This window comes from Harpegnathos saltator, unplaced genomic scaffold (assembly GCF_003227715.2).
Source record: "Harpegnathos saltator strain DR-91 unplaced genomic scaffold, Hsal_v8.6 scaffold118, whole genome shotgun sequence".
NCBI lineage: Eukaryota > Metazoa > Arthropoda > Insecta > Hymenoptera > Formicidae > Harpegnathos > Harpegnathos saltator.
This window is the reverse complement of record NW_020229893.1, coordinates 106,062-116,883: the sequence shown is the minus strand read 5'-3', so window position 1 is coordinate 116,883 and position 10,822 is coordinate 106,062. Positions and strand designations below refer to the sequence as shown.

The 10,822-nt window shown below is 42.9% G+C and overlaps 1 protein-coding gene across 1 annotated transcript; it reads left to right on the top strand.

The window, feature by feature from the left end:
* Positions 1-481: 481 nt before the first annotated feature.
* LOC112589706 (piggyBac transposable element-derived protein 4-like) lies at positions 482-4,751 on the top strand. Its single transcript, XM_025304082.1, has 3 exons — positions 482-2,038; positions 2,136-2,267; positions 4,677-4,751. The coding sequence occupies exons 1-3, from the start codon at positions 482-484 to the stop codon at positions 4,749-4,751; spliced, it is 1,764 nt and encodes a 587-aa protein (XP_025159867.1).
* Positions 4,752-10,822: the final 6,071 nt, after the last annotated feature.

The window sequence follows — 10,822 nt, the reverse complement described above, 5'->3', positions numbered from 1 at the left end:
TTTTTAGTTAAGTAATGAAATATATGTAAACGTTCATTCCTCTTCCCCGCAGACCCCTTCATTTCGCATTATCGAATGTGGTATACCTATTTTCACGGTTGTGAGCCAATTTGACTCATAGAATGGTTTAACAGTTAATCGCATAACATGAAATTTATTGGTCCTATCAGGCCTGGGCAACAGTCAAGTCGCACGTGATTTGTTTCTCTTCTCATTTGGCATTCCTCACATACAATATTTGTGTGTATGTGGGAGCCATTGTCACTTGTTTTCGCTATTCCGCTACATTATTACCCACTTCTGTCATCATTTCGATTTATACATCGCGTGTGAGCAGTGCAGTGAAGTAATATATAATTTATAATTTTATAAAATTCATTTTTTGCCAGAAAAATTTGATCCACAAAGGTAATTTTGTAATTTATTTGTAAAAGGTATTACAATTGATATTTATTTTATCTGGTTATCTAGGGTTTCTATTATGGGAAAATATCAGAAAAATTGTCTTTTGTTGGAAAAACTAATCAAAATAAAGAAAGACCAATCAGATAATGAATCGGATGCAATTGATATAGACCAATGTGATAACGAAATTGAATTAGAGGAGGAAGTCAATAAAATTGAATCTTCAAGCAGTGAAGATGAAGATCTTTGTTATATAGCTCCTAACAAAAAAAGAGCCAGGGTTGTTTCTGATTCTGAAACCGAAAGCGAAGATGAAATTTTTCGTTACACAGCTCCTAGTAAAAAAAGAGCTAGAGTTATTTCTGATTCTGAAACTGAAAATGATTTAGACGCTATCGATACATCTTCTGATAAAGAAATTTCAGCCGAAAAAGCTGCTGATGGGACTTTATGGGAAACATTGAACGAAGGCAGAAACGTAGGTAGATCACCGATTTATACCATATTCAAAGACGTTTCTGGTCCAACTGCCTATGCTAAAAGGCATATTATGCTTGGTTCGGCAAGTAGCGCATTCAATTTGATAATTGACGAAGGTATGATGGCGTATATAAAATCATGTACCGAACTCGAAGCTCGTCAAGTTTTGAATAATAAGGAATGGACGGTTACAAAATCACAATTGTGGGCCTTTGTAGCAATTTTATTTGCTAGAGGAGCATATGAGGCAAAAAATTTGAAGTGTTCATATTTGTGGTCTGCGAAGTGGGGTCCGGCTTTTTTCGCCCAGACAATGTCTAGAGATAAATTTATAGACATACTTCGGTTCATACGTTTTGATAAAAAAAATGAACGCAGTGAAAGACTGAAGACAGACAAATTTGCCTTGATTTCAAAAATATGGGAAAAATTTATAGAGAATAGTCAGGCTTGTTACAAACCTGACGCAAACATAACGATCGATGAGCAATTATTCCCTACTAAAGCTAGATGCCGATTTACGCAGTACATGCCGAATAAGCCGGATAAATTCGGCATCAAATTTTGGCTGGCATCCGATGTTAGAAGCAAATATCTTGTAAACGGTTTTCCGTACTTGGGCAAGGATGAAACCCGAGGATCAAACATTCCCTTGAGCGAATTTGTAGTAACTAAGCTTGCAGAGCCATATTTAGGCTGTGGACGAAATATTACCACAGATAATTTTTTTACTAGCATTTCACTTGCAAAAAAGTTACTTGCAAAGAAAACTACTTTGGTTGGCACTATACGTGCAAACCGAAAAGAATTACCTAAAATTGCGAAAGCCAAGAAAGATAAAATGACACAGTTTTCTACAAAACTGTATAGATCTGAGAATTGTACCCTGACCATTTATAAAAGCAAGCCTAATAAAAAAGTTTTACTACTAAGTACAAAACATAAAAATATAACAATTGAAAAAAATAAAAAACTTGTTCCAGAAACAGTAACCTATTATAATAGCACCAAGTATGGCGTTGATGTACTTGACCAAATGGCCCGAAAATATAGCGTTAAAGCAAGTTCACGCAGATGGCCTCTACAAGTTTTCTACAACATTTTAGATTTAGCAGCTATCAATGCTTGGATTCTGTATAAAGAGACGACTCAAGTAAATATTTCACGAAAAGATTTTATTTTCCAATTGGCTGAAGAGCTAAGAAGTAAATATAGAGAAGAAGTCGAGAACACTTCCATTCCAATGACAGAAATTCATGCTACTGACGCACGGAAGAATTGTCAAGTTCAACAATCATGCAAAAGAAACAGATGTAGAAACCATTGTGCTAAATGTAATAGAAATGTTTGCGGAAAATGTGTTTCAAAAACAGAGTTTATATGTAAAAAATGTTTTCCATGAATTTTTTGATAATAAACATTTCATTTAAATTGATTTGGAACTATTTTCTTTGCAAAAAACTTCAATTTTCTTGTATGAGTCAAATTGGCTCACTTCAGTAAAAATAGGTATATAATCAACATCCGTAAATCTAGTGTTAAAAATATTGAACAGGTATTTTTTATTTCTCAATCCAATGATCATTTCTGGAGAATTGCGGAAAATATAATTTTTTGCGATTACAGCGCCATCTATCACGAATCAAAAAAAAGTTTCGGACAAAATTTACGTATTTTGTGGCGTAGAATCCGTATCTGCAACAAAAAATGGGGGTTTCCATTGAAGATTTCAAAGTTGCCCCCGACCCCCACCCCCAGAGGGTGGGGTGGGAGGTCGAGTTTGGTATCATTGGATGTCCCCCTTCGAGACTAACAACTTTCATTAACCACTTCTTTTTATCCAATACATAGTTCTCGAGATATTTCAATGTCTTCAGATAAATCGTGCACCCTGTATATTCTTGTAGCTTACCAGGTGTGTCGGTAATTCCTTTGCGGTTTTTTCGCTAAAGAAAACACGTTATTTACAATGAATAGTTAAAATATATTTATTCAAAGTATTGGCCATTTGATTCTATACATTTTGCCCATCTCTCAGGCAATTTATGGATGCCATTCCAAAAGAACTGTTTCTCCTTTGAGCTAAACCATTCATCGAGCCATTTTTTAACTTCTTCGAAATCGACGAAGTACTGCTCTGCAAGCGCCTGCCCCATCGATGCGAAAAGGTGGTAGTTGGATGGAGCCAGGTCTGGAGAGTACGGCGGCTGCGATAAAACTTTCCATCCAAGTGATTTCAACACTTCTTTAACTGGTTTTGCTGTATGAGACGACGCGTTGTCATGCTGCAAAATCACCTTATCATGTCTTTGAGCGTATTGTGGACGTTTTTCGATCAATGTACAGTTCAAATTGATCATTTGTTATTGGTAGCGATCAGTATTAACTGTTTCTCCAGGTTTCAACAGTTCATAATATACGACACTAACCTGGTCCCACCAGACACAGAGCATAGTCTTGCGACCAAAGCGATTTGGCCTTGCAGTCGATGGGCCGCCTTCGCCAGGTGATAACCTTGATTTTTTTCGCTTGGGATTTTCGAAATAAATCCATTTTTCATCACCCGTTACTATTCAATGCAGAAATGACTTCCTTTCATACCTTTGAAGCAGCATTTCATTGACGATTTTTCGATTTTCCAATTGCCTGTCATTCAATTCATGTGGCACCCATCTTCCCATCTTTTGGATCTTTCCCATCGCTTGTAATCGTTCAGAAATTGCTCGGCTCACATTCAACTTTTCTGCCAATTGTTTTTGAGTTTGTGTTGGGTTTTCATCCAATAACTCCTGCAATTCCGCATCTTCAAACGTTTTCGGCCTACCAGGACGTTTTTTGTCTTGAACGTTGAAATCACTACATTTGAATTGTCGAAACCACGTTTCACATGTTTTTATGGTTGGAGCATGCTCACCGTAAGTCTCTACCAGCAAACGATGACTTTCAGCGGCTTTTTTCTTTTGATTAAACAAGAAAAGTAATGCGTGCAAATGCACGTTTTCAGACACAAAACTCGACATTTTCAAAAAATTATTAATCTCTAACGCTGTTATTTTGGCGGAACGTAACTTGTATAGTTTTGAGGTTAATGTCAGTAGAATAAAATGACATATGTATCAAATCATAACATTGCATACTTATGGCTAGTGACATCTGTTACAAAAACCGGAAAGTAATTACCGACATATCTGGTATCTTGAGGATTTTCCAAAATACTGTAATTAAATGTTCTTCCGTTAGATATTTTTCGAGTTACAAGATTTTAAACTTGCAATAACGCCGATCAGTTAACATTACCTAAGTTAATTAGCATTATCTAAGGTGTACCGCGTAGAAGTTGCATGGTCAGATTTATACCTCTTTTATATGTGCGTATGTGCGTGTATGTATGTATGCGCGCGCGTGGGCGCGCGACGTATGCCCTCGTGTGTACAGTGCATTTCATTGATTCGTTCCGTGAGAGGGGAAATGAGGTCCCCTTTTCTAGCATGTTTGTAACGAGGAGTATTTTACCCTCGTTACTGTCGTGTTGGCGATGAACACCGGTCGTCACACGAGCAAACACCGCCGCGCGCCCCCGACAGCACCGAACACCCGTGCTGCGGCAACCCGACATACCGCCGGAAAAAGCCGAATTCGGCGAAACGGTCGGAGAAAATCGGTTCCCTAGAAGGGATAATTCGTGCAAATCGCATGCGCCAATTTCCGAGAAATCGGGGGGAACTAGCCCCCCGATTATCGGTCACTGATCGTCGAGAGGAATTAAGGGTATATAACCTTCTCTCGAGCAGAGATCGAGACAGACAGTCAGTCAGTCGCCCAAGAGCAAGATCGGCTACCGAGAAGAGCACCAGCGAGAACTGTGAAGAGAAGTCGACGAAGGCAAAGGCATCCGCCGGTGAGTAGCTTCCAAGCACCGTACCGAACCATTAAGAAATTTTACAAGATCCGGCAGCCGAGCCTCGTCAACCGACCGGCATTGTGAATTTACCGTACTCGTCCGTCTGTGTCGACAGCAATTAGCCACCGGCACAGAATATTTCTAAGCATTTGTTCGCGGATTTATACGTGCTCGTCCGTCTGTGTCGGCAGAAGTTAGCCACCGGCATAGAATATTTCTAAGTATCTGTTCGCGGATTTATACGCGCTCGTCCGTCTGTGCCGGCAGCAGTTAGCCACCGGCACAGAATATTTCTAAGTATCTGTTCGCGGATTTATACGTGCCCGTCCGTCTGTGTCGGCAGCAATTAGCCGCCGGCCCAGAATATTTTTAAGTTTCTGTGCGCGAATGCAAGTGCTCGTCCGTCTGCGTCGGCAGCAGTTCGCCACCGACGTAGAATAGTTTCTAATTTCTGTTCGCGAATATAAGTGCTCGTCCGTCTGTGTCGGCAGCAGTCAGCCATCGACATAGAATATTTTCTAAGTTCTGTTCGCGGATACCAGTGCTCGTCCGTCTATGTCGGCAGCAGCTCGCCACCGACATAGAATAGTTTTTGAGTTTCTGTTCACGGAATTTACCAGTGCTCGTCCGTCTGTGTCGGCAGCAATTAGCCACCCACACAGACAAATTTTCTACATTCGGTGTGTGAAGACGTGCAAGTGCTCGTTCGTCAATGTTGACCGGCCATTAACCGGCGGATAAGCCAACCGGAATAACCCATTTCCAAATTATCTATTGGATGAGTTATTAAAAAAAAAATCATTTGTTTTCATACAAACTGCTTCGAGAAATATCACTTTAAAAATGAGTATCGATAAGGTGCATTTACGGCATGTTATGCTTTACGAGTTTCGGAAGGGAATAAACGTTGCCGCAGCCGTAAAAAACATTCAGGATGTTTATCAGGATGAAGCACTAGCTAAACGAACTGTGGAAAAATGGTTTGCTAAATTTCGGCGCGGAGAATTTAACCTTGAAGACGAGCCACGCTCTGGTCGACCTTCTGACATTGATGACGATGTTTTGCGTACTTTAGTGCTCAATAATCCGCGAATTTCAACAGAAGAAGTTGCTACAGCACTAAACGTTGACCGATCAACCGCTTTTCGGCGTTTAAAAAAGATGGGATTCGATTTGAAGCTCGATATATGGGTGCCCTATTTGCTGACCGAGAAGAACAAAATCAAGCGAATTTCTGCAGCCGTTTCTTTACTCGGGCGGCTCAATAACGAGTCGTTTTTGGATCGACTAGTGACGGGCGATGAGAAATGGGTCCTCTACAACAATGTTCAGCGCAAACGGACATGGAAACAATCAGGTGAGCATGGTGACGCAATGCCAAAGGCCAGTTTGCACCCGATGAAGGTGATGCTCTCTGTTTGGTGGGATTGCAAGGGCATAATCTATTTTGAGCGTCTCCCCGCTGGCGAAACGATTGATTCGGACAAGTACTGTCGCCAATTAACCAATCTGAATCGAGAAATAAAAGAGAAACGTCCGATTTTGTCAAATCGCAAGGGAGTCGTCTTTCATCACGACAACGCCAGACCACACGTTTCGAAAAAGACTGCGCAAACTGAAGAGCCTGAAATGGGATGTCTTAACGCATCCACCGTATTCTCCTGATATCGCACCATCTGACTATCACTTGTTCCGGTCATTGCAAAATTATTTAAATGGAAAAAACTTTGACTCTTTGGAGGCCTTAAAAAACGGCGTCTCTTCGTTCTTCGAATCTAAACCGCGCAGTTTTTATGATCGAGGCATCCGTATGCTGCCAGAACGTTGGGAAAGATTATAGAAAACGATGGAGAATATATCATTGATTGAATAAAGATTTTTGTTTGCCTAATCACTGTGTGACTTTTACTCACAAACTCCGCATGAACTTTTGCACTCACCCAATAGATAGGAACTAGCATAAGCCGTCCTCGACAGGACTCGTGGCCGGGGACAACGGATCACCAAGAGGCAGCTGGACATCCTCTCTGACCCTGCGAATAATGGACCGTCCCTCGCGGCTGAAATTATGAGCACAGAGGAATGCGCATCGTCGGCGCCGAACCGTACCAACGAGCCCGCCCACATACATTCATACTTATCATAGAACGTCTTTTAAATAAACGGCTCGCCTCGCAGGGCGCACCAAACATTTCAACATACAAAACGCGAGTACAAATTTCTTACAAGCACCTTCCTTCCTTCAACTGAGTAACGCACCAGTGCGGCGGCGAGCGAAACGTCGCGGAAACGGCGAGCCGGGCGCGACGGTGTGCGACCGATCGCACCGTACCGAATCGGTCCTGGGAAGGCGTTACCGTCACACGTTATTGCGCGCCAGCTCTCAGCGGCCAACCGCCCAACCGTCCAACTTATCGACTTTACGGACACTGAAATGGTAACACGAGCAGCGAAAGATTAAATGTTGCATCGATAAAGACATATGTGTGAGAAAACGGGAGAAGGATATAAGGACTGCCACGTTTATTTAGAGGACTATTGCCGCACACTAATCGTATGTTTCTTGTTACGCAATAATAGTAAATAGATTAGTATTACGTAATAATATTAAATAGAATTCGTAAAATAGTATAGACACGAGAAAAAAATTTATCACCGTCACATGTATGCGATATTAGATCTAAATGAGAGATCGATGCGTTGCATATATGTGACGCTGATTGAAAACATTAAATTCTTTTATTATTGAAATCATGCGCACACGGAAGTGTTCCTTTCGTAATAAATATTTGAGTGGTTCTGAAAAGAGCCGTTTGATATTTGGTTTTTAATTTTTTATTGATTTAACAAGAAACACATGATTAGTGTGCATCAATAGTCCTCTAAATAAACGTGGTAATCTTTATACTTTCACGCTTTCTCACACACATATGTCTTTATCGATGCAACATTTACTCTCTTGCTGCTCGTGTTACCATTTCAATATCGGTAAAGTCATCGATAAGTTGGGCGATCGGACGATCGGCCGCCGAGAACTGGCGCGCAATAACGTACCAGAGAGAGGGACTACCATTTCCCCCCTCAGGGAACGAATCGATGAAATGCACAGTACATACATACATATATATTTTTATTTAAGTGTGCGTAAATACCGCTATATATTTCTGAGCGTTTGTATTCATAATATATGCTCAAATTGCTGGCCATTAATAGTTTGGCAATGTGCCAGTTTAATGTTAAAATTGGAAATAGGATTTCGCACAAACTATAAGAATATGTAATGAAAAATAGAGAGGTTCTTTTTAAGAAACTTAAGATGACCTTCACGTGACCTTGACAACGCTATTCAAGGTCATAATAATGTTGCCATATAATGCGCCTTATAAAATCCTACTAATTCTGTATGAAACATTTTTTCTAAAATGCATATTTTCCAAGATATTAAGGGTTTTGATACTTTTTGTACATCCTGTATATACATAGTTATACATATATTTAGTTGTGGAAAAAGTTCCTTCGTATTTTAGTGCAAAAGTGAAACAAGTTGTTTCATATTGTAAATGAAGTTTATTAAACCAAATATATGCCGTTTGTTTGACCACCTTTTGCCATTTTTGAGATAAAATCATAATCCCATCATTGTAGAACTGTAATTTCTGGGCGAAAAACTGGGACAAGTGATTTTTACACACCTCTTTTGAAGTCAATTTTGGCACCATTAAGAAAGTTCTGTAGAGACCGAAACAGATAGATAGTCTAATGGTGCAAACTCAGGACTATACGGTGGATGTATCAAAACTTCCCAGCCAAGTTCTTTCAATTTTTGACGGGTTGCCAAAGATGTGTGGATTCTGACGTTGTCGTGATGGAAGATGACGCCTTTCCTTTTGATCAATTCTTGTCGCTTTCTCTCGATTGCTTGGCGTAATCTTTCCAGTTATTGACAGTAGCAATTAGAATCAATCGTTTGACCGGGCAGCAGCAGCTAGTAGTGAATGATTCCTTTCCAATGCCAACATACACAAAGCATCACTTTTTCTTGGCGTCAATCCTGGCTTGCCACCATTTGCAGAGCTTCACCTTGCTTCGACCATGATCTTCTTCGTACATTATTGTCGTACATTATTGTCGTACATTATTGTCGTGATCCAATTTTTATCGCCTATAATAAGCCGTTTAAAAAATAGTTCGAATTCGTTTCGTTTTAACAACTGTGACGCCTGGTTGCGTCCGAGCGGGTCCTTCCCGCGACTGATTTTCGTGAGGAAGCTCCGCCGAGACACAGCTCGCCGGATACGGAGAAGGGACCGCGCTCAATTTATTTTATTTACGTGTTTAGATAGATGCTTTACTTAAAAAATTGATCACAATTACAATGAGAAAAGGTCAGCCGAGGCGAGATACTTTGCGGTAACCGGTGGATGGTCCGTTCCTCTCGGTCCGACCGTGACTCATTCATAAAACGACGCGTAGGCTATCTCGCAGTGTTCGCCTGCTTACTATTCGCCGCTCGTGTTGTGGAGGAGTGACGGTCGCGGTAGTTGCAACGGAGTTCGCGAAATACCGGGCCTGCGCTGAATCGCTGTCGCTAGGGACGGGATGGCACCCACGGGAAAGCACCGAGAATATTCAGGTTTAATATCGAGCGCGCTCGACGTGGATCTGGGAAGCGAGGACACTCGCTTCCAAGTAGTGGCGAGAACACTCGCTTTGGGTAGAAATAGAGCACACTTTATATGGTGATTATAGGCAAGAACTCTCGCTCCAGGAGGTGGCGAGAACACTCGCTTCGGGTATCCAAGAATTCTCGGGCAGATAGATGATTCGTCTGTACGAGATGAGGCGTCTCAATCTCTCTCTCGCTGTTCGTTCAGCGCCTTATATCGGCCGCCCGTGCGACTCTCGATATTTTCCCACTCTGTGTCTCGTGATACTGAAGGGGCACGTGACGGCCGCATGCCGCGCGCGCTGAGACGGTCCTTGCCTCCACGCGCGTGTCGCGTGCTTGCTCGCTTTTCGTTCTCCTCGCTCGCTCGTTCTCGCTCGCTCGCCGCACGCTTCGCTCGCTCACTCTTGCTCATTTCGCGTATCGCGTACGGTGGATATTCCACGGACGGGGTGCATATTGCACTGCTCGGTGTGTGACGATCTACGTATCGTTATATCTCCCCCCCTTGGTTCGCTTGGGAAAATATCGGGTATAGACGGCTTCCTGGTAATATATTTTCTTACTTCATTTTCTTGACAGAGCGCAATGAAAAATCAGTATTACATCGGATGATCTATTGCCCCCTAGCGACTCGCGCTTTGTACCTATGCGATCAGTAACAGGCGTAGTATGCCACGTCGACGGTGATGCCTAGGGCTAGGGCGACTAAGCTCGGTGGCGTGGTGCAGGGTGTACGAGGCACTGTTGGCGTCGGGTCGGATCTGGGCAGCGCTCGGACTCCCGCACCGTCCTCCGGCTAGCCGTTTTGCCGGTGATGATGTCATTTTCACGTCGCGGGCTCTTATCTTCGGTGGTTGCACAGCGGTATGGCCAGGGTGGGCGGATAGCCGTCGATGGTGACGATGCGCTAGCGGGTGTTACGTGGGATCGGTTTACGCGTCGTCGGAGGTGATCTGGGTCGGGTCGGCTGGCGTTGCATTTTGTCGCAGTTATTTGGTGGCTGGGACCCGCGGCGGCGTCCTTCTGGGAGGTGCCCTGTTGCCGCTGGGTCGTTCCGCTGGTGCTAGCTTCGTCGCAGAGGTCGGCGAGATCGTCGCCGAACAGCTCGATGAGCCCGGCTCGTGCGTTCGGCCCGACCCTCTGTCGTGCGTCCTTCTTGCAAGGTTGTATCAGCGGTTTCCTGTTGGCCGCGGTCGCCGAGTTCCGGGGCATCGCGTCGGTGCCTATTTTGTTCCACACGCAGTTGAACGGAGCATCGGCCGGAATTTCGCGCAAGAGTTCCTCGATATCGTGGAGTTCCATCTCAATCGAAAAGTGAGCGGCGATTTTGATGTTGCTTATATACTCGTGACTCCTATTGTTCGCCG

Bases quoted from the DNA above. Each gene is read 5' to 3' on its own strand.
- LOC112589706 (XM_025304082.1), top strand. From the start codon at position 482: ATGGGAAAATATCAGAAAAATTGTCTTTTGTTGGAAAAACTAATCAAA. The intron at 2,039-2,135 runs GTAAATATTTCA...TTCCAATGACAG, and splicing joins TGTATAAAGAGACGACTCAA to AAATTCATGCTACTGACGCA. The intron at 2,268-4,676 runs GTAAAAAATGTT...TCTCTCGAGCAG, and splicing joins TTCAAAAACAGAGTTTATAT to AGATCGAGACAGACAGTCAG.